At 39.2% G+C, this 24,922-nt stretch overlaps 1 protein-coding gene across 1 annotated transcript; it reads left to right on the top strand.

The window, feature by feature from the left end:
* Positions 1 to 1,581: 1,581 nt before the first annotated feature.
* Positions 1,582 to 23,961, top strand: LOC146707140 (arf-GAP with dual PH domain-containing protein 1). Its single transcript, XM_085458475.1, has 11 exons — positions 1,582 to 2,004; positions 4,920 to 5,050; positions 5,953 to 6,044; positions 10,272 to 10,351; positions 10,438 to 10,550; positions 11,951 to 12,097; positions 13,696 to 13,779; positions 13,969 to 14,031; positions 16,819 to 16,890; positions 19,293 to 19,524; positions 22,643 to 23,961. The coding sequence occupies exons 1-11, from the start codon at positions 1,917 to 1,919 to the stop codon at positions 22,669 to 22,671; spliced, it is 1,131 nt and encodes a 376-aa protein (XP_085314601.1). The 5' UTR covers positions 1,582 to 1,916; the 3' UTR covers positions 22,672 to 23,961.
* The last annotated feature ends 961 nt before the right edge of the window (positions 23,962 to 24,922 follow it).

The raw sequence follows: 24,922 nt of genomic DNA, 5'->3' as shown, positions 1-24,922 counted from the left end.
TAGCCTTTTGCTGTCACAGGGAAAATCCGCCAGTGCAAAATGACATCAAACCCTCACTGACTGTCAAATCGGCCTAACCATTATCTGTCTCACTTAGGGAACCAAATTAGGAGAGTGAACGTTCGGGTGCAAGGGAACTTTTTTTTGTTTCCTGCCATTATATTTCTACAGATTATCATTTCCTTGGGAAGTAATGGGAAGACTACCGAGGTGCTGATTAGTCGTGTAATCAGGCACCCTCCCACTAGCCTAAGCATCTAGCAGGGCTTCACACTCTCTATGATCCAGAGAGTAGGAGAGTGATATTTGATGACATTATATGAGGCTACAAAGGTGCAGCACTGACAGGAGGCATCCTGGTGCTCATATGTGCAGAAGAGTAGTGAGCTGTTGCCATCTACAGGCCAAATACGGAGCTACAATAAGCTATAAAACAAAATGGATGCAATGATAAATGTGTCCCATATATAAATATTAGATGCACATGTTGTTGCTGACTTTTAATTTGCACATGTGGGGATAGACTGTCTGCTTTAACAGCTTTTTGGTGCTTACCTTTTACCAAACCTGGCTGCAGAAATTTCCGATATTCAATTGCAACAACATGAGTGAGAAGACCATTGGTGGTTAATGAGGGTCTGGTCAAATTCTACACATATCTTTATGTTTTTTTCTATTTTTTTTTAAACATATGAAGATCTGTTGAACAAAGTCAAAAGCCCCTCTCCCCCTCCCCCAAATAGCCACTTGCCACAAACTTAGTCTTTGTATCGTCTTCTCTTAAATAGAATAAAGGGGCAGAATCATGGTTCGAAACTCCTGCTTTCTGTGTTTCCTGTCAGAGACAAGACAACACTTATCTAGAAGGTGAAAAGGTGTTAAAATCAGCTGCACTTTGCTGTGTGCACTAACAACCCAAAACCTATATTCTAACCACATCCTGTTATCTCTACTCTTTTATGCTGGAGTAAAGATAACAGCATGCTTTAATATACATTTAAACTACAGTCCGCAGATTGATCCAACTACCAATAGTGTTGATACCAACTTACGATATTGGTATTTTAGGGGGGGAAAAATGCCTGAACCTTTTCGTGCTAACTGTCAAGTTTATTTTATTTACTGCCTATAGCAGATTTAAACAACAGAAGCTGACCCAAAGACCCTTTAGAGACAGGCACAGTTATATTCCATGTAAGCTGAATTGTGTGTTTTGTTGTATTACTCAGTATTTTGGAAAAATCACAGTGATTTATTGGTCATTAAAATGTGTGTGAATTGATACGTTAATGATGATTCATCTCATAAATCACAACACATTGCTTTTCCATACATAAGCTGCCATTATTAGTATCGGCAATACTGACTCTGTATTGACTTGACATCAGATCCAAATCTGCAGTGATTTACATTATCATTATTCACCGGGTAGGCCTATAATAGTCCGACAGGCGCTTTTTAAGTGAATAAGCCCTGTGTAGTTGGCGCCGGTGCGGTATGCAATCTAACCTCGAATTATGCGGAAAAGCAAGTTTCAACAACCTCTGTATTTCACTTCCTAGTGTAGAGTTTCATGCCATCCGCTCCGCTCAGCCAGTCCCAGACTGAAGACGCACCTGAAGAGTGCCACTAGTGGGCTTTGGGCTCAGCAAACAAAGAGAGATACTGGGACTTTTTGCTGTGGAAACTTTGTGAAGGACATTGAAGTTCACGTTCTTTCTTTTCTTTTTTCATCCCCTTCAATGCGAGGCATACCTCTGCGCTGAGGAGGCCACCTGTGCGGACTTGTCCGCACCCCGAGTAGGGGCGTGAAACCCAAGCAGACACACCTCTCCCTGTTTTTTTGGCTATTCGCCGCCCCAACCCAGTCTCTACCGCTCTCTGAAAGCGGAGGAATAACAGATCAGCTCGCTGAAATGTCCGCAAATGAAAGATCGACCCGAGCTTTCAGAGAGATCCTGCAGAAGCCTGGAAATGACGCCTGCGCAGACTGTGGCGCACCAGGTAGGTTGGGGGGGAGAAGAAAGTGGAAAGTCAGACTATGCGGGATCTATGATAACGTTGCTGATAAAGCCGTTTTTTAAAGTGCACCTTAATGTCTCCTTCGTTTTATGCTACAGTCACTACGGCATAGGATTAAATGCTTGCTTAGACCTTTAACATATTTCAAAGGGTTCCAGGCATGCTCGGCGCTGTTCTGACTGTAAGTGTAACAAGGTGAGTTAGGAACGGAGGGAGGAGTTTCCCTGAAGGTGTAGAAGATCGCAGCTGAAGCAGTGAAGCGATGTGGTGGAGCCAAGAGAAGAGAAGTTCAGCGCTGATCATGTCTCGACATGCAGTACAAGGGCCTGCACACACCCTTATCCACTCGAGCTCAGCAGTGGAGGTCTTCTTCGTGATCTTTTTTGTTTTAGTTGGTTATAGGTTTTTTAATAGAAACTATTTACACAATGGGGACATATGGGGAACTCCATTATAAAGAGGCCATATCTGTATATAAGATGTGTAGATAGTGGATAATTAATGATAATAATAACAATAGGTTTTCTTTTGGGCTGTTGTAATGGACTTTTCTTTGTTAAATATATTTTTAGGCTGATTATTTGTGCTAAGAAATGATCAGCAGACAATGTAGGTAAATAATTACCTCTGGCCTCTGCCTTTGGATGATGCAAATATAAAGGTATCTATGAGAAAACCAAGAGAAACTGAAGGCCTGTAAGGCCATCTTCCGTGATTGACAGATTATCTAGTCAGTGTGTGGAATGTGGAGCAGTAGTTTAGGTTATACAAGCTATCCATGTGTGAAGAAATAACCTGCTGTGGCAGTTAAAATGGCACAAAGTTATTTTTGCCCAAACATGCTGGCACTACATTTTGTATGTGTTACAGTATGCTGAGAGCCGTCATGCACAGCACATAATGTGTTTCAGTACATCAGAAGGAAAAAAACCAAAATAATCACTGAATGTATGCCCTGGAGACATGTAAGAGAGATAGTATCTCGCTTCCTAATCTTTGTATAGTGAAAAAAAAAAACTATTGAGAAGCCAGGCATGCATTGCTGGAGAGGAACTTCCTTGCTCAAAGACAGGTTTTACCGATTCCCAGCATCGGCTCTGGCTACGTTCAAGCATATTTACTATGTGTCCTCAGTTTTAGAGACTAAAGGGAATCCCTTTATGTTTCTGATGCCCCGTGCGCACGTGGGCTGGTTTCGTTTTACTCTGCTGTGTCTGCCCATTGTGAAACATTGCAAAAAATTAGGCATGAGTTAACCAGCCAGGCACATTGTATTCCAATCTGCCTTCTATGGTTGGGAAATTAAACACTGCCCTCATTGCTCAGACATCTGTGATTTATACTGATAAGACCAAGCCTCCCTCGCGCTGGTTACTAGGAAATTCGAAAGGTTCTCAGAAAGATAAGACAGGTGTGGCCAGAGCAAAGAAAATGTTTCTCGTATCTTTGAGTTTAGAGGTGAGGCAGATAAATTGCCCTTATAGGTTTCAGGCTTGTCGCTTTGTACCATTTATCTGGTTGGAAGCTCAGAGATTTCAATATGCTTGCCGACATAAGGCTTGTATTGATTTGGACAAAATGCTTTCTCCTGTTTAGTGTGAGCCTTAAGTGTGAGGCATGTTGTAGTGATAACTGGTTTGTTATATGTTCAAATTTTCCAGCTGTCAGCTGTCTAGGTCTTGCAACAGGTGTTGGCTGATATTTGCAGAGTTTATGTCGCCTATGTTTAAAGTGCCTAAATTTACAGTATTTAAAGAGCCAAATATGACTGTAAAACAATGTCTACAGTCTGGCACAAAAGAAAGGACTGTTTGGGTCTGTAAATTTTCTTTCCTAGCAAATTAAAGGTGGCAAATTCTATTTATTTATTTTTAATAGCTCACGTATTTAGATTTTCTTAATGATTAAGTTGAAGAGTGGCCACATTGAGATTACAAGTGGATGCTGACACAGGCTCTTGTAGCTAATAGCTGGCTGCTAGGCTTTACCTCTGCTAATCTGAGTCACTGACCTGAACCTTACATCTATATTTTGTGCTGTTTGATTTCTTTCTTTCTTTATTTGTCTGTTACTTAGGTAGATGTGTGTACCTGTGAAAAGCACACATATACTTAGAAGCTTGCTAATCAAAGTCTGCTAGCATTAGCTAACTTAGCGCCCCCAAATTAGATTATTTCTTGTCCCAAACCCCCCCAAAAACTACATGGCAAGGCTAAAACACTAATACTGGGGCATCAAATGTCCATAGATTTTCAGGGTGACATCACAGTGGCTATGTTAATCTTTAAATTACTATTAAAATGTAGCAACGCACTGCTAGCTTGTGTTGGTACCTTGAAATATAGTCTGCACATTGGCATACTGAGAATCTCTGTCACAACAAAAATGAAAAGGAAGCCCCATCTTCTTATGCTATTAAGCAGTGATGCATTAAAAGTTGTTTGCTACGTTTAAATCTCAAGGAGATAAAACATAAATTATCAAGCTGGAAGAATGAAAATCATGTATGAAAACATTCCACAGAAGACAACTTAAAGACGTTAACCTGGATTTTTAAAATAAATATTTTTTAAAATTTAGCTTTCAAAATGTAAGAATAATGTGCATTTTGGACTGGTTTGTTTTTTACTAGCCTTAAGGCTTCTATTCATTTTTCAGTAAATGTATTGGTTGGAAAAATTGACAGACAGCTAGTCAAGAAGTCATACAAGTCATTTAAAAAAGCCCATGTAGAAAACAAACAAAAGAGCAGTGATGCTGTGTGAATCCAGCTTATCAAATATAGACATACTGTCTCTTTTCTTATATCTGATGAAGCTTCAGATTCGGTCTGTTGTGTCTGACAAAGGTAGTGCCCTACCATACTGTAACTGTTCTCTCCATCTGTCTCTCTGCAGACCCTAATTGGGGCTCCTGCACCCTGGGAGTGTTCATCTGCCTGGCCTGCTCTGGAATTCACCGCAACATTCCTGACATCAGCAAGGTCAAGTCGCTGACCCTGTCCCGCTGGGAGGACCATGAGTTGGAGGTTCTTTTTACTTGTTTTTCTCCAGCCACGGCTGGTCAACCACCTGTTCTCAAGAAACGAAAGTTACCAAGTGGTTTCCTTATTCCTTATATGCTTAGACCAGAGCCTAATTATACATTATTTGTTGTTTTTTGTTTTGTACTCGTGGTTTTTTTTTCCCCCATGTATATCTCCATGTATCCTGAAACGATCTTAATAATGATACAGTGATTTTTGATCATACCAACCAAGATATCACCTTTTAAAATGAGCAATTGAGGGTTTTATTTACACTGTTTGTGCAGTTATTTGTAATCCTTAATGGAAACCAGTCATTTTTTTTGTCAGAGCTAGGTCGATGCCCATTGTGAAGTAAGGTGAACTTACCTGTGTAGTCTTTTTTCTTAGAGAAGCTTTGGCCTCCAGATCAGGTATGATGCCACAAGTCTTTGATGGGCTCACCTGTGGGCTTTTCACTTTGAGAAGAATCTAACATACACATTTCACAAACCTAGACGACCAAAAACCACATTTTTAAATAGACAAAAAATTAGCTTCAAGAATTTTGCTTCAAAATGCTTTATTATAAATCACTATGATAAATCAGTCCTCGGGAATGTCAAAACACTGCATTCCTGCCCACAACATTTTTATACTGGATTCATGGAAATCAGATAATTAAGGATGTGGGTTCTCTGAACATCTTTATCTTAAAATAGTTGCCACATCTGTCATCTTCCCATAACTGAAATCGGTTCCCAGTAACATCAGTGAAGATTTATTCTAGGAATTCAATGCTTCTGCTGAGGAGATGAGAAAATGTGTCCTTTAGCCGTAAAACTGTCTATAGCTCTGCCAAGATGTCATTCATCCTCAAATAATATGTCTATGTCATGTATGTGTATGTGTGTGTGTTTTCATAGTTCATGGCACAGAATGGCAATGAGCTCATGAAGAGCAAATATGAGGCCGCTGTTCCAGTCTATTACTACAAACCAACCCACAAGGACTGCCAGTGAGTAACCATAGTAACACATATATCACACTTACATAACTTATTTTGGACAGGTTTTTGGAAAAAATGTGCATGCAATGAGTTATTTTTTAGACCTAAGTGTGTTTTTTTTTCTTTAAAGAAAAATCTCCTGTTTTCCAGCCAAACTATAAGTATTAACTATAATTAATTAACTATAATTGACTAGAAGGGGAACACTGATATGCTCAAAACACTCGCCCGTGATTGGATGCAATAAACTTGATAATTACACAGTTTAAACGGTTCCTCCCAATAAATACCTTTACATGGAGCTGACTGTTTACATCCATGTTCTCATTTCCCTGCAAAGCTGACGTGTTGTTACGTTGCACTTTATCCCCACACGCTCAGCTTTGAAATCTTTCAGTGTAAAGTGAACAGCTATTCACTTCCTGTGGCTGAAATCTACAGGAGCTCTTGCAGGGCTCTAGAGTGCGACCAAATTTTTCAGTGGTGCGACTAAAAAAAATATTTGGTTGCACCTGTGCGACCAACTGTTCGGGTAGCAAAAAAAAAAAAAAAAAAAATCTGCAATCTTCCCTGTGGTCAACAACAGACACACATTTTGCCCCTATCGTGGACTAAACCAATCAGAGATAGTAAGGGGCGGGACCTCTCTCATTGGCCGTGGTCCAGTTGAAAGTGCAGGTGGAAGTGGGAGGTGAGTAGCTTGAATAAAGCGATATCAATTCATTAAATCCTGAATCGACTTTTAAATATAACTGTGTTTTGCCAGAAACGCCAGATTCTCAGATTAAAGCTCACAAAACCATTTCAACAACAACCAAACAGCAAATGAGAGCACGTACACGGATTCCACACGAAGACGTAAACACAGAACGGACCCGACGCATCAGAATCAGCTTTGTCTTTCTCGGGCGGCCCGTAGACGGACACGCTGTCGGAGCTTAGCGATTCTGATGCGTCCGGTCCGCGCTGTGATTACGTCTTTTTGCGCTGATTCTGAGCTGCAGGTTTTGTCTCTCTCCAACCAAAATTCACCGAGCCAGCAGCAAAAGAAGCAGCAAACTGCGCTTCACATTCGATCAATGTCGTCATGAATTTTGCTGTTTTGCTTCCACGACTATTAAAATCACACTTCATGCACAGCTAGCTCTCTCTCTATCTCTCTCTATACTTCAAGAACAGTTTCCTGTCTCCAATCTCTGTTTTCTGTATTATTCATTCGCTTATTACCCACCAGTCTACCGTTGTTTACAGCGCTGCTGTCTTTTTCTTTTCTTTTTTGAAGTAAGTTCAGTACTTAGCTTATGTATAAAACTCAGGCCAGATATTCAGCCTTTAGTTTGACCCTGTTGAGTCATTTTCCTGCGACATATATGGGGTTAAATTGATTTATTTCTTGGACCGGTTGTAATTATCTAATCTAGCCTTTGCTCTGCAGTGATAATCCACAGGATACAGAGAATCCTAACAGCATTTATTTTTATTAGCATAGAATAAAAGTAGGTGGAGAGTCTAAATCCATTTGATCTGTTTCGGTGAATTGTGTAATTGTTTCAGTCAGCACTGCATCAATGTAATAAAGTTATTATGCAGGGTGGTAGTTGCATCAATACTTTTATTTACTTTTGGCTTTGTTATGTTTTTGTCGGCTTTCTGCTGTGAATCAGTTACTCTTGACCAAAATATTGCTCTGTCCTCAGCCTAACACAGACAATATCTCTTAAATAGGTGGTAAATTATTTCCACTCTTTTTGCTGCTATCTTTAAGACGCCTGCGTTTACATATGTTTTCTTCTGTGATTCTAATGTTACAGCGCTTAGTTCTTCATGGGTATCCTTTGACAGTGGGATCTTTGCAAATTCATTATGTCATTTAGAATATAGTGGAAGATAGCGGCTGGAGACCAATCTGTGACCAAATTACTGAAACTCTTGCAGTCTCCTTGCCTTTGAAATGTTGCTTTAAAGATGGAGTCCAAGTCTGAGACCACTCATAGTCAGTTGCTGTCGTCAAACTGACTTTGGTGGGTCAAGATGACGGTGAAACTGGAATAACATGGCAATAAAATGGAGTTAGTCTGCTAGTTTTTAAGTGAACTGGTCAACTTGGCACTTACATTCTGTTCGCAATTATTCTGCAATTAACTAAGAAAAAATGTGTTGCCTTCTGTTCGAATTCTGTTGGCATCTATATCTACAGTCAGTAGCGCTTTACAGGAGCCGGTATGGACTCGTCGTCAGTGGTTATCCACGCTCATGTGTGACTTTCTCAGCCACAGGCTGTGCCAGATTTAAGCTGGGCAAATTTATACATTTATAAACAAACACATGCAGCTAGTTTATTTAAATAATAACCAGATATCTGCCTAGGGAATTCTAAATTTGGTGCTCAAAATGGAGCCAAGTATTGCACCATTTTTCTTTCAAGTATAAATATGCAATGAGGCTGATGTCTCACATCCCATAGTCTAGGCAGGCACTGTGATGGGCTGATAGAGAGGAACAGCCACGCTCCTGAGTGAAACGCTAAACCATAAACTGGCCATCATTCACTGTGGCCCATGATGTTGTAAAACATGTTACAGAGCTATTGTCACATATTTGTTAGTTTTCAAACTCCAAATATCTGCTGTTGTAAATATAACACGATGTCCCATTCCCTATATCGAGATTACTCGAATGCTACACATATGAATTTAACCACCCCTAACATTTTGCAACATTTACACATTATTGTAGCACACTAACACAGACCCATTAATAGCTACAAACATATATTGTGTAATATGCGCCTTTTCAAGGGAATTGAAAGAAAGATGAATGTTGCTCTGTGTTTGCGTTGAGAAAAGATGGGGAGATGTTTTCATTATGTACTAATCTCTGTAAAAATGTGACTAAAAGCCTGAAATACTGGCATCTCTGCTCACTGTGGAAAGGAAAACAGGCTGTATTCTTGTATGCATCTTTTGTCAGGATTGTCCTCCTCCCTCAGACACAGCGTTAACTTCAAATTCAAATTCAAATTTTATTTGTCACGTACACAGTCATACACAGTACGATATGTAGTGAAATGCTTGGACAACTGCTCGTGACCTAAAGAAAAAAAAGGAAAAGGCTATGAATAAGGGTAAATTTAACTAGGAAGGAATAAAATATAAATTAAGGTTAAAAATGAAATAACTTCATTTCAATTCTGCTGTGTTTCAATAAACATTCTGGTATTATTGTTTTTGGAATATGTGGGGCTTGTGCCAAACAGATTATTACAGAGTAAAGGTTTTGGCACTGCGCTCACAACGTTGAGCCATCCAGGCGTGCCGATTGCACATCCTTTTTGATAACTCATTCTAATGCCAAATAAATAAACACTCCTAGTGGGAACTATCACACACATTATTGCTTTTATTGTTTTTAAATTAGATAGCAATTAATTGCAGACCTATCTGAGAGTGACTGTAATCAGTCTGAGACTGACTGAAACAGGCTGGAAATCAGGTGCCCTGTAACCACAAATGTTCGCTCAGTGGTTGAAGCCCTGCAGCCTCATGTTTTGGGCGCTCAGTTGGCAGCTGCAAGTACTCACAATCATTCCCAGCTGCGGAGGTTGCTGTCCTATTTTGACTCTGGTGTGACTGAAGCCTTCGATAGCTTTCTATGATTTATGAGTAAAATGATCCTCAATATTTGGCCTTAGCATTTTGCTAATGGAAAATGCTAACATTTTGCCGATATCCTTTTATGTATTCATTTGGAGATTTTTAGGATGCTTTAACCTGCTCAGTGTTGCTGTACATCTTAAAGTAGCATATGCAAGTTCTAATTGACACTGATGCAGTAAATTACAGTCAGACCAGGATTGATGTTTTCACTCAGGCGTGTGTCTGTTCATGTCTATCAGCCTAACGCAGCAGGTGCAATGCTACTTGCAAAGGCAATAATCTGCATGTAATTTCTGCAGGATATATAACTGCAGGATAGTTGCAATTTAACAAGCTGAAAGAAGATGCTGCCAGAGTCATCTTTCTAAAGACTTTAAATGTCACTGTTTAGGCATGCAGTTCACATAAAGTAGGAATATTAAAAAGGACTGTTTTGTGAGTCTCTCGTGTATCTGAATTGGTTTTCATTTTTGGTGTTGTGTTTACTGTTCACAAAATACACAGGACTATTAGTGTGCTTTTATTGCACAAGCACAAGCTTTGCAAGCGAGTTCTGTTTACACTTCATCTGTGTGCTCAGGGTGTTGAGGGAGCAGTGGATACGAGCAAAGTACCAAAGGAGGGAGTTCTCTGAGCCTGGAAACTTCACTTATGAAGAAAGTGAGTGCACAGGTGTATAATGACACAAACCGCCTCTGTGTTATAACAAATTCAAATTCATGATTGACCTTGTTGGCTTCCTGCAGGAATAAGAGATGGCATGTTGATGAAGAGAGGGCGGGACAACGGGCAGTTCCTCAGCAGACGATTTGTCCTTTCAGAGACGGAGGGGACTCTGAAGTATTTTACCAAATATGATGTAAGAATTTTTTATGACAAGGCTCTTGCAGGTACCAATTCCCATTCATAATACCACAACACAAATGCAGTATTTTGTTATACACACTCTTATTAATTATGTATACCTACCAAGAGAGAGCAAAATAAGTACTTGCACCCTCTGCTGCATTCAAGCGTGCTCAGACAAGCTTAACCAACAGTCTGTCCTCTCTGTCAGTGTGGCTGATTCACTAAGCTGTACACCACCCAAACCAATTAGGCCTTGAAGCACTGGGAGCACTTTGTTTGTCACAGTAAACCAGCTCAGGGGAAGAGGGAATAATATATTTTTTGGGGGGAAAGTAGGTGCCATGCTGAATATGCTATAGCAAACAATTAAAAAACAAATCTCATGCAGTGTGAGAAGTAGTAAAGGTAAAAGTGTCATTAGATTTCTTTTTAGATTTTCTATGCTGTTAGGTTGGTTGGAACTCAGGAAAAGCTTGAGGTATGCAAAATGTTCAGCTCCAACTGGCTGCTCCTCAGCCAGTTTCACATTTCTTGCTGATTTATCATGCTCAAGAGGCAAAACCCAAACCAAGTAGGGAAATTGTCATCAACTGTCAAATCTTTCATAAATAACCATAGCTGTATTTGTTCTTTGTGAAAGGCAAGGACAAAAGAACGGACATAGATTCGGCTTCTAAAGATGCCCATCTAAATTCAAGTCAGGGAAGATTAAAGCACAGCATCCACAAACATGTTTGCTGGGATTAGTGTCGGTCTTAGAGATGATGGTTATCAGTGATGCGGACCGATGTGTAGATAATAGCTTTGAATGCAGTGACACAACACAAAATACAGGCTTAGGGTGTGATGCCAATCAGATACTCACTGCATCAATATACATTTTTTCTGGTTAAGCAGTGATGAAAAAAAGTTATTATTTTTATTACCACACCTGTTCAAAACCGTAAAAGTGTGATTGTCCCAGAGAGAAATGTTTAGTCATTGAAGACCACAAAAGAAAATTGCAGGATTATTTCTTTTTGGAATCTCTGAGGCCTTTTCTATAAAACATGATTAAAAAGAGTGGATTTTCATGTGCTCTATATATTTATGATTTGAGATAGCAACACTTTTTTGTAGCACTTCACTCCCTGAATCCCAAATTAATTTCACTGTAGTAATTTATCAGAGTGTGTCCACAAGATGCATTAGGCATATTTTTACACATATAGCAGGAGCATGTAACAACAGCCTTGGTTAGAAAATCTTATATTTCAATTAATCATGTTAATTATTATGTTAAACAGCATAAAACATGTGGAAATAATAGGTCAAACAGCTCTAACCATGGCTTATTATGAGATCTATCTATCTATGCAAACTGCTGCATTTCATACAAATACACAGTCATTTCCCTCTTGTTTCCTGCAGGCTAAGGAGCCCAAAGCACTGATAAAGGTGGACAGCATCAATGCAACCTTCCAGCCAGAGAAGATAGGAAACACCAACGGCCTGCAGATTACTTACCTCAAAGACTACAGCACCCGAAATATGTTTGTCTACCATGACAATGGCAAGGTCTGCATTTCTGTAATCGCTGTTTTATAATCAATCAGCATGTAGTAAAAGTCCTAAGGAGAAATAGTGAGGAATTTTGCACTGAAGCAGTGTGAACCTCTCAGACTGAATGAATACAATACCTTTCTTACAGAAAATCTAAAGCTTTTTTGTGTATTCTTGACTGTCCACTAATTTAAACAGCAGAAGGTGGTATCGGATATTTGTCATCTGTCACAGAGACAGACGTGTTCGAAACTACCTGGCTCTTGTCATCGGGGGAGAGTCTCCAAACCTTTACAAAACCATCTGTACCAATTTGTGCAGGCTGACGGAATCCATTTGCAGATGACATTGAAGCATGGCATCCATTATTCTGTGTCACTCAGACCACATTGAAACTATGGAGCAGTTCAGAACTGCCATCAGGCCGAGGAGTTATTTGTAGCTGACTCGAGTCTCCTGCAAAATCACATCACTATCATAAAATCCCTTCTGATTTGGAAAGTCATTGTTCCAGTCTATACATAATATTGCACATTTTGGCATAAGAAAACTCATATATTACTCATATATATATTTATATCTGAAAACATATAAAAGATAAAAATTGAAAAAAATAATGATACAAAGTACAAAGAAGGAAAATCCACGTGGTAAACAGTGGCAAACAGGTAAATGCTAGTAAAACTGTCTTCAGTGTGCTTTCCTGAAGTGTTTTACTGATTTCTCTACAGCTATAAAACCTTATAGTGCTTTTATTCCTCATAATAACAAATGTACACATGTCACAACTATGTTTTATATAACTCAGCTATTTCATTTGGGTTTTGGCTAACAGGTAGATTCACACAGCCAGTAGCTACCTAATAGCTATTATATATGCCAACTGTCGCTAAACTGAACTATTTGTGCTCAGTTGGTGTATTTTGGATAATTTTAATGTAGTTACAGTTATTGTACTAACAGACAGACATCTGTTCAGTTCAGCTAGAGGCTTTCATCTTTTTAGCATGTTGTAGCTTAGATTATATGCCAACAAGCCCAACTTCACTAATCCTCCAAACATTGCTGGTATTTAGTCTTCTTCGCCTATGTCCAAAGTGAAAGCAGAGCCATAGGTTTTAGGGGGGTTTTGTGGGGGGTTTTTTTTCTTTAGAAATAGTTCAGTCATAACATGGTATATCATCTTTAGGTTAAAACTAGCTAGGTAACCACCTGCTAGCTTCTTACTGCCAGAGTTAGCATTGGACCCAGAAATTGTTGATGCCATTAGACTTAACAAATGGATAGGTGCTAACAAAGCTTGCAAGCATTAGCTAAACACTTGCCCCTCACACTCTGCTTCAGACTTGTTCACTTTTGACTCAACACATCAAAAAGGCAAAATCTCAAAGTAGAGGCTTCAAAACTGGATTTGACAAACCATTTCATGTCATAATGAGGGCGATAATCATCCTATAGTCAGTGAGGTTAACATTTTTGGCTTTAACTGTTCCTGGATTTTCCTATAATTTGGTCCAAAAAATAAAAAATGTACCTCCTCTTTTCTAAATGACAACGACAAGAAAAATAGAGTAAGAACTAAATACTGTCTTTTTTATCCTATAACCTTTCAGGAGATTGTAGACTGGTTTAATTCAATTCGTGCTGTTCAGCTTCACTATCTAAAGGTGGCCTTTCCCGGGGCAACCGATGCTGAGGTAAACACACACATGCACGCCCACCTACCTTAAAATAAATATTTACATTGTTTTTAGGTTTCTTTTAATAGGCAGGCTCATGAATATTATGTCTGAAGTGTAGAACTCCATTACACTAAAACAATAATATTCTTATAATATTCTTTATTTTTAATCCCATTGTTTTTTCTTTTTGCTTGTTGCTCTTAGCTGGTACCCAGACTTACCCGAAACTTTATCAAGGAAGGATATATGGAAAAGACAGGTCCCAGGGCAAGTAAACATTTATGGATTCATACCTCTTTTTGCTTTATTTAGCCTTTCCATTTCCTTCTATTTCTCAATGCAGCCACTGACCCTTACAGTGGCAGTCTCAAACACACGGGGATATTTTCCACAAGTCAAAAAATGTAGATTTAGAGATACTGAAAAAAACCTTACAATTCATTAAAAAAAAACAAGAACAACAAAAGAATAAAAGCAGATTTTGCTAAATATACTTAAAAATAAGGAAGAGCTGTATACTTGGTGTTGGTGGTGTCTGCTGTTTCTTATTTTTTTAACCACATGCTTGCAGTTTTTGTCTCAACAGTGGGTCAATAGACCCGGTTAATAATCTACATTAAATCCACTGTACTTTACTTGTTAATAGCTCTCACGTAGGTAGTAGGAACTGTGCTTTATACCATTACATCAGCCTACAAATTATATACATTTCTCTGAGCCATAATCAGCAAGCCTGCCATTTTGCCAGAGATACAGACAAGGTTATGTAGACGCCCTAATGCATCTGTCTCCGCAATAGCGAGAATACTCTCAGTCCCACCTCCTCACATAGGAAGGTTTGGGAAGCACTCCTTATGGTCATAATGTCACACTCTGATGACCAAGTGTGGGACTTCCCTAAATCTGTCTTTAAAATGGCTTCAGATTTGTCATTGCTATCCAGCCATCATTTATTGCTGATAACCAGACCTCTCCTGGAATCTAGAGAAAGCATGTGATTATGTGCTATGAAGGTCCCAAGAGAGGAACTTCTACTGCATGAGGAAGTCAGGAGTAGCGGAGAGATTTGTTAGGCTGGTGCAGGACATGTGTGAGGACAGCACAGGACAGTAGGAGTGACAGATGGGTTAAAGGTAGGAGTGGGATTACATCAGGGATATTCTCTGAGCCCCTTCGTGTTTGCAGTAATGATGGATAGGTTGACAAATCAGGCCAGGTAGGAGTCCACGTGGACTATAATGTTTGTGAGAGTAGAGAGCAAGTCGAAGACAGCCTGAAGAGGTGGAGGTATGTGCAGGAGACAGAATGAATAAAAAAAGACATTATTAGTGTGACAGATGAGGGTGATGGAGATAGGGTGAGATGGAGGGAGGTGATTTGTTGTGGTGAATCAGGAAACGACCTCCTCTGGAGCTATGCATACATCTTAACACAGAGGCAGGCTCGGTAAAAATCCTATTTACAGCCGGCAAATGTCAGGTGGTGTTCTTTTAGTAGTCATGTAGTAATGATGCAACTGCAGTGCCTAGATGGTTACCACTTTAAAACAAGATTTTCAGTTTAAATAATCTAGAAGAGATCTCTATTATAGATAACTTCTTAATGTGGCAATTCTGATGTTACCTATAAAGGGAAAAATGTTAAAATCCCTTATTTATTGAATTTAGCAAAATAAATACCTCAGCCAAATTTGAGTACTAAACCAGGATCGAGACAAACTTTCTGTTCAACAAGTCAGACACAGTTCCTTCCTTTAAATCTTCAGTGATCCCAGCTCTCACTCTCCCATCGTTAATTGAATAGGAGCTGGGATAATAGGCTAACGAGCTGAGCCGTCAGCGCGTCTGCCTTTCACCTCTGCCTAACAGGCTGAGTGACAGCTGAGAGCACCTACTTGCATCTGTGCGACAGGGAATGAAGGGCTTCCAGCTGAGGCTGGACTAAATTCCCAGGTGTCAAATGCACACATGAAACACAGACGTGCAAAGAGGGGATTTGTACACAGGCACGTACTCACACACGGTTGCACAGACAGGCAGCTGTTGTCACACAGAGGAATCATTCAGACACAAGTACCTGCACAGGAAACAGCAACCTGATCCTCCGCGAAACGAGCGACTCTGCATTCAGAGGCATGCAAACGCAAACACTCGGTTTAATCTTGGTCTGTCGGGCTGAGAGATGAAAGAAGGCACCAACTTGCTGCGTTGGGCTGATTTACTAGATGTCATAATTCATTTCCTTCCTTGTGGAAGGAGTCGGCTTGCAAAATGAGAAGGGAACAGTCAGTTGTTCAGCACAATGACAATATCAAACACTTTTACGAGCACAGTTTGGCAGCAGTCGGGGACCTGAGCGTCCTGATTATTTGAAAAGAGCTCAAGCTGCTTGTGCACTTCAGTAAACTCTCCAAAGGTGCCGTGCTTCGCTTTTCTTCGATAGCTGCTTTCACAGTGGATTTGAAAATGCAGCACTCGTGTAAAGTTTCAGCCGTGACAAGTTTTCAAATTAAACATGAGTGCTATGAGAGAAGTGCGATAAACATTCAGATGGGAGTTGTCAAGAGGAAACCTGTTTGACAATGTTAAGTGCCTAACAATAAGGAATGCTTTCATATCACCGTTGAAATCTTGAGATCAGCTTTAACGCACATTCATGGCTAAATCACAGATACGAAAGCAGGCTACACCCCTCATTCATGAAAAGTAAAATACCCTGCACAGTTGGGATAAAAACAGTCATTGCATGCTCTTACGGTTTCCATCAATTTTCAGTATTTAAATGTCGTATTTGATACAAATTTGTTTACAGCTGACATGATTCGTCTCCAATGAGTAACAGCTCCATTTTTATATATTGCATATCATAGACTATTGGTCGGACTAAATTTGAAGACCTTGTTTTGAAGTGTCGGAACTTACAGTCTTGCAAGACTACACAAACGGGACAGACTCACTTTTCTTATTTAAAAGCACAATGCTGCATTGTATCTTTGTGCAGTCTTTCTCAGTCTTTGTCTGTCTTACTCACTCGTCTGCCTCTTTGTCTACATAGCAAACAGAAGGTTTCAAGAAACGCTGGTTTACACTGGACCAAAGGCGGCTCATGTACTTCAAAGATCCACTGGTATGTCTTCTTTACAAAGACCTGCACACATCTGAAAGACTGCTGTATTTTAGGCATGTGGTTGGTTCACTCTGACCACAAATTGTGGAGCACAGAGGTGCCTTGATGCAGCCTGGAATGTGCTACACTGACACTTCTACACACAACGCTGTGTGCAGACACCCTATTTTATCAGATAGCTGATGTTGAGTAATGCTGAGATGTTGTTTGAGAAAATCCTGAATGATTACAGACAATTTTATTATCATACAGACTTGGCCAAAGACCTTAAGAGGGGGTAGCTCAGATTGCCCAAGTCTGAGTTAAAAACATTAGATAACCAAAGCAGATTATCTAAGTGTTGCTGGTGACGCAATAGTTCAGTGGAAAGGTGTAATAATTATAGACGTATAGAAGTTCCTGAATTGTCCAACTTACCCCAAGAGAGACAAGGAAATCTAGAAGATGAAAGAAAGAGGAAGTCTAGTGATAATCTTGTGCGTGTGTGTGTGTGTGTGTGTGTGTGTGTGTGTGTGTGTGTGTGTGTGTGTGTGTGTGTGTGTGTGTGTGTGTGTGTGTGTGTGTGTGTGTGTGTGTGTGTGTGTGTGTGTGTGTGTGAGCTTTGCAAAACATGGTAGTTTTAAACCACCATATTTTACAAGCTCAAACTTTGACACAAGATCACACATTTCAAACACTTTTTAAGTAAAAATGCTAATTTTCCTCAGCCTCAGTTCAAGTGCTTTGAACTGAGGCTGAAATGATTTGCTGCTTTTTAGTTCAGGTGCTTTAGAGCCATCGTGATGTTAAATCCCATAACAAAGCATCTGAAACAGGGTCAGCTTCATTTCAGAAAACTTCTGGTGATGGCTTGGGGTTCCTAAAGTGGCTAAGATATGCAAATTAACTGAATGTCTTGCAGTTGAAAGATGCACATTTTACTCCCTTGGCCTCTACCACGTGCTTTCCTTAAAGCATTATGCCGTAATTCAAAGGCTGTATTTGTGTGAATGCAAAGCTTTAAAAACAAAAGCGAAGCAAAATGCCCGTTCTTAGATAGGTGATGAGGAAAAAATAAGATGATGAAGAAAAGAAAACATGCAGATAATAATGAGCTTTTATTTTGAAGAGAAAAAAGAGGAAATAAACTAAATTTGAAATATTCTTCCAATTTTGCATTTTCACATAACAAACATTGCCACTTTATCACTGTTGCTCCCAAAACGAATCACTGAAACCTACAACACAAACACTTGAAAGTGACCAGGTGTAAATATAATCATTGTTTTACTCTTTATATTGTTACTGTGGGGCAAATGCTTGGTTACACAGTATTACAAACCGTTTCGATTTGGAATCATAATAACATACTAAAATAAATAATTTGGTTTATAGGATAGCAGATTATTGTCCTATAGTACTGTGCAAAATCTTTAGTAACTTCACATTTCTTTATATATTATCTTGAGTAATAGTTCTCCGGCTTTCTGAGGGTGTTTCATAGCATGTCTTTGAACTTTTCACTCATTTTCAGGCCAGTCTTTGTACCTGACCATCAGAGTCTTACATTTGAATCATTCAAGCATAAAAAAGGCCTAACTCATAGGATGAACTAACTTTGTGTCCACTCATTATAGAGAACCACATTTCTTCAGTCACTTTTACCTGTCACATAAACACAAGATTTTTTCCAATTTCTTTAACTGAACCCATAAAAAAGCCACAGATAACACAGTTTGACAAGCATGATATTATACTTTTGCACTAAGAGTTGTTAGGTGTAAACACGACATATCTCAACCGGGTGTGCAGTGTGTCCTTAAAGAAATTGAGGAAACCTGACAAAAGACGAAGCAGCAAGCTACAGTAGATGAACAGCATCTGAAAGTCATGTTGTTCAGGAATAGCAAGAAAACAAGATCTGATGCAGGACCTGAAACATGCATCTGGCCTTTCAGCTGAACCATCTACTTTTTGATGAAGCCTCAATAAAACTGGTCACAGTGTAAATGAGGCTATCAAGAAGGCATTCTTTGGCACAATGCACAAAGGAACACTATTAGTCATTGACTGGTCTCCTCGCAGAGTCTGGTTCTCAACACTGAGGCAATGTGGAATCGCCTCATCAGATAACAGAACAAAAAGCAGTGAAAATAAAGATATTACAATAAAGCTTTGAGAATTCTTAAGAGACTTCAGGCTGTTAATGAATAGAAATATTGACTTTCAAGCTTGTTAGAATAGTAGAAACTCTGTTTTTGCCTTAAATACTGTATTTCAATGTATATTTGTGCACATTTAAAAAAAAAATGCTGCACCTACTTCCCAAAGAAATAAGGGGTGTATTTCTTAATCAACACTCTCATATACATGATGACAAGTCTATACAGCTGACTTCTTTTTCTCTTATTCTCTACGTGAAGGATGCCTTTGCCAAAGGTGAAGTTTTCCTTGGGAACAAGAACTATGGTTACAGTGCCTCCTCCGGCTTGCCTGCTGGCACCCACTGCAATGGTGCCTTTGAATATGGTATCACCATACAAACACCTGACCGCTGCTTTCTGTTTACTTGCGAGACAGAAAGTGACCAGCAGGACTGGCTGAAGCACTTCAATGATATCATGAGTGCTCAGATGTCCCCACAGGAATATACAAGTAAGACTTTTATATTCTAAGTAAGACTAAAAATCTATTTATTGCTTTTTCTTTTTTTGCAAATGGCTTTTCATGTTATTTAAATGATCGTTATTAATTACAGCACCAACTACAGTTTGTCTGTAACAAACACCATGTTTTAGCATATGGTGCTCAAAAGTGCATGTGGGATTGGGATAGATTAGGTTGATAATCAATTTTGTAATTATAGATCTTCAGTCATATCTGTGGCCATGTATCTTGGACATTCGGTGAAGTAATGGAGCTGCGCTGTCAAATCATTATTACTTGATGGAGAGTTGGATCAGGCGATGGGGGAAGATGCTAGACAGGCGTGGTTTACCCAAACGTATAGTGAGTTTGAGCTGGGAGCTAAAACAGAGGCCACAGTTCGTGAAATCTTCAATTCCCACCTAACAAAACGTTAGCTTTCTGAGGGAGACTGGGGACACTAAGTATGAGCGGACCAAATCTGCACCACCATTGCTAAGTCAATGTAATGTAGCTTTGCAGTGGGTAATGGGACTGAACAGAAACCTGTATGCAGATGGACACCAATCTTGTCCACCTAACAAGATTTGTGCTGAATTAATTAAGGCTCTAGGTGTTGTGGGCCTGTCTTAGTTGACATGTCTCTGAAATGTGTTTGGGGCTGTGGCTCTGGATTGGCAGACTGGGGGTGATGGCTCTCCTTTTTGAGAAGGGTAACCAGAGGGTTGCATGGATCACACTTCTCAGCCTTCCAAAGAAGGCCTATGCCAGACTGCTCGAGAAGGACTTAGATCTAGAGAAAGCATTTGATCACAGCCTCAGGATCTCATCTTTACCATTTGAGGATGATGTGTTTATGTTGGTTTCATTATGTGGCTTCATCAGCTTACACTAGGGCAATTTTCAGCCGTGTGTGCAGTGGCAGGAATGGGAATTACCACCTTTAAGCCCAAGGGTACAGTTCTCACCTGGAAAAGGGTGGAGTACCCACTCAAAGTCTGAGATGAGTTACTTGTCCAAGTGGAAGTACTCCAGGCCAAATTCACATGTGAAGGGAGAGTGGACTGACAGAGAGATTGGTGCAGGATCAGCAATGATGCAAAGGTTGTAATCTGTTATGGTGAAGAAAGGTGAAAGCAATTTACCAGTTGATCTATGTTCAACCATGGCCACAATCTTTGTGTAGTGATTGAATGAATGAGACTGCATATAAAAGCTGTGGAAATTAGTTTCCTGTGAAGGTTGGCTGGACTCAACCTCAGAGATGGGATGATGAGTTAAGTCATGCAAGAGAGAATTCTTCTCTTCTACATCTAAAGCATAGGTGTCAAACTCTGGCCCGCGGGCCAAATTTGGCCTGCAGCCTAATTACATTTGGCCCGCGAAGCCATACCAAATTACTATTAGAGCTGGCCTACTGGTATTATACAGCTAATATATATATATTGTTTAGTATTATGCTTTGCTTGTTCCATATTCAGTTTTTCAGCAAAACTTATTTGAGTCCATAAGAAAAGATTCATTCTTATATCTGGAGGAAGATTTTTTTTTCAATAAATATTAATGTTAGCTCGCGACTTTGTTCCATTTTGAATTTTGGCCCACTGTTTATTTGAGTTTGACACCCCTGATCTAAAGGATGTGGACTGGTTTGGGTATTTGACTAGGAAGCCTCATGGATGCCTCCTGAACAAGGTGCTTCAGGCATCTTCATCCATGCATGGATGAATGCATGGATGGATGGATAGATGGACAGCGACGGGTCCCTCAAAAACACCTGCCAAATCGTACATACTTATTTTGTTAAAGGTACATTGCTATAGCCTTTGTTCAATTTCTGTGTTAATTTGACTGTTAACATGCTTTTCCTTGATGCTTGAATGCTTCCCAGACACTCATAAAAAGAGTAGACTAATTATTTTGCATCCCTTTTACATCTGTGTGGGCTGTGATTCTCAGTTTTAGAAACAGTTTTCAGGTAAGCTTATTGGTTTGTATCATTTTTCTAAATCAACTTTGTATTTGAATAAACATGGTGGCCAAATTTTTTTTAACTTTTCTGGTCTGAAATTATTGTTCCAGTCTGCCACATCAGACTTTTTGGCATTATTTGCTAGTGTTTGATTTTACAGCTTGAGAAGGACCAAGCCTTCATTTTAAGAAATTGTGTTTTCTTTACATAAATTGTGTAAAGAAGGTAAAAAACAAAATCCTCAGAAATATTAGTATTAGTAAAAAAGCTTTGTGCATATCACAGATACTCTAGCATTTCATTTATGAAAGTTTCAAACACACTAGTTAGTGTACTCATTTCCACAAATGTATCCTTCTAGTTTATGGATACACATACATGGGTATTTTTTTTTAAAAACAGTGATTTTCCGCTTTGTTTTTGAAAATATCTCCATGCATACAAAAATACAAAAAGCAGCATCAGGCACAACCAAGAAAAACCAAAGTATAATACAATAATACAATATAATAAAATATATAATACAACATGGTGCACTGTCTGATGTCAACAAGTTTTTATAAAGTTTTGAGTGACTTGTCATTTATATATTGATGAAAGGCCAAAGTGTGTAGAAAAAGCTGAATTTTCCTTAAAGTCCAAAGTTTGTATGTTAACATTAGTAGTCTAATAAGTAGATGTGTTGTCGTGTTAACTGACTGACAGTAATAATAACTGCATATTGGGGCAGGGATAGCTCAGTAGGTAAAGTGGTCGCCCCATGATCGGAAGGTCGGCGGTTCGAATCCACTTAACGGCTACCCTGAGGTACCCCTGAGCAAGGTACCGTCCCTACACACTGCTCCCCGGGCGCCTGCTTAGTGGGCTGCCCACTGCTTCACTGAGTGAATGGGTCAAATGCAGAGAAAAACAAGTAATTTCCCCATGGGGATCAATAAAGTATCCATTATTATTATATTTACTGTGTTCTTGGGGCACGTGTTAGCATACATGCTAATTAGCGCTGAACATAAAGTACATCATGGCAGTTTACATATGTCAACAACTCAAAGTTTTAATGACAATACCAACAAAAACCAGTCATACAAATTGACTGGTCTTTATGGGTTAACTGAACATCTTCTTTCCTAACTTTGGACTTTCTTTTTTTTTAAGTGGAGGCCACATTCAGGCATAAGCACTGATGGATCAGAAGCCTGAAGAACCACCTCCCCTCTCAGTTCATGACCAGTGCGACAAAAGACCTGCTTCGCTTCTGCGTCACGGACCTGGAGTCTCAGCTTCTTTGTTACTGTGGTCACACTGGAGCTTGCTTCATAATTCAAATGGGATGACAGGATATTAAGAATGCAAATAAGAGAAAGTAATGACTGATAAGACCATTGTATTGTCAATGATATTAGCTTTTATTGGTGAAAGTGGTAAGATAAAATTACTTACGGTTCAACCAAATTTGTAATATTTTTATTTTTTTAACTTACAAATGCATTCTTTGGGCTCATGGTCATGGTGGCCACTGCCCATATAAAATACTATGTAAACAAAATAATACTATCCATTGTTTCTCGTGGACCTGTGGTATGCTATGTAAATACTGCTGTACAAAATAGGGACAGTAGAATTAAACGTATGTCAAACATATATTCTAACAAAAAACACTTTCAAAGTTAGAAGTATTTGCTTTGGTCCTCTTGTATTAAGTATAATGTGTTGTAATGATTGGGTAACGCTAATGAGGTGCAGGTAGTCAAATGTGCCTGTTTTCACTAAAGACATTTTGACATGTCACAGTGAGAAAATCACAGGTGAAAATTATACAGTTAATGACACCTGAATTTCATTTTCTGACTTGGTTTGTTCAGTTACTGCTTGGTGCTTTTGGTACTGTGATAATTCCAAATGTCTGCTGTGAAAAAAGACACAGTCAAACAGGAACATATCATTTATCATCCAGTTACTGTGGGTACAATCAAACTGAGGTATGTGTAGGGTTTTTTGTTTTTTGTAATTTTATTCTTTTAATTAAAAGCAATATAATGTACTTAGGCATTTCTTTAATCATCTATTCTGCAAGCAAAGCAAACACAAATGTATATATTTTTAAAGTCGTCTGTCAAAGATCTGTTGGAAAGACAGTAAAGCAGGTTTGCAGAAAAGCTGTTAACACAACAAAACCTTGGATGGTGTAACAGCTCCTTCATGTGACATAAAGTGCATATATATTCAAATCTTTTTTTAAAATAGACAAGAATGCCATTAAGTTATTTTGTCTACATTGTCATCAGTGTCAAAAAACCCCCAAATCAGACATTTGAGTTGACATTTTTTCTTTTTTCGCTTCCTTCATCTGGTTAAAAGGTACTCGTCTATGTTGATATGTGCATTTTTAAGCATATACTTGACTATGGCTGCCATAGAATATGAAATTGTTGCTGACCATGAATAAAAGAAATGTTTAAAATGTTGTCAAATGATCTCCGCATAGATTTGTGTGTCTTTATTTAACCATTAAACTGTTTTAATTATGTCTGCAGTGACGTGTTAGAGCTTAACACCATCACTTTCTTCAAATATTTCACTAAGGATGAGGTACTTATGAGTAAAAGTAAAATAAATAAGTGTAAAAATAATGTGATGCAAGTTTTGAAAAAATAGATGTCTTTTACATTTAAGCATTAGGCTAAACATTGATGAGGTTTGGTTACTGTGTAACTACACCCTCACTACACAGACTGGAGGTTGAGGCCCACGACGAATACCACATGAATCTATAGGTCCCTGCTATTTTTTCACCGTGGTGAGAAGGAGGGAGCACTGAGGAGAGACGGGAGGAGAGAAGTGCAACCCTGCAACTTCAAAGACACAGCACAGCAGTATCAAAACTTGGAGATAAGGGTGGGCTCAATTTTCAGGGAGAAACTGAAGCTTCATCTGTCACCAAGTGGATCCGCAGAGGTCTGGAAGAGCTATGCAGAAAAAATATGGATGACTTGGATAAAACAAAGGATATCTTAAAGCTCTGTATGTCAATCCACATTAGGACAGTAACATAGAAGACCAAAAACACGGAGAATGTGAATGGATGTACTAAAGCTGCTGAGTGAATCTTTCTTTGCACAAGCAAAGCAACTTTTATTTTTAAGAGCCACACAGCACTCTATGCTAATATAGGAGAAAGGATTATTTTTTTGCCCTGCTGTGGAGACTGCTCTGGAGGTGTCAGCCAGTTAAGCCTTCTCAAGCACATCTTAGCACAGGAGGGACTTTCTATCAGGGACTTTGAGCACAGTTTGTCCAGCTAAAAGGCAGTGCTGCTCCCCACTGCTCTTAAATGACCCAGCTTGGATCTGCTTAAGTTCTACGCCCAACTAAAAACATCTCTTAAGTCTGGGGTGTTCATATGACTTAAATCTTTGCTGGAGTCTTTATTGATCA

This window comes from Copadichromis virginalis, linkage group LG6, assembly GCF_057382275.1.
Source record: "Copadichromis virginalis isolate Kocher_CV1m ecotype Utaka linkage group LG6, C_Virginalis_male_GT1.1, whole genome shotgun sequence".
NCBI classification, from domain to species: domain Eukaryota; kingdom Metazoa; phylum Chordata; class Actinopteri; order Cichliformes; family Cichlidae; genus Copadichromis; species Copadichromis virginalis.
Note: the sequence above shows the minus strand (reverse complement) of the source record. Positions and strands in the feature narration are given on the sequence as shown.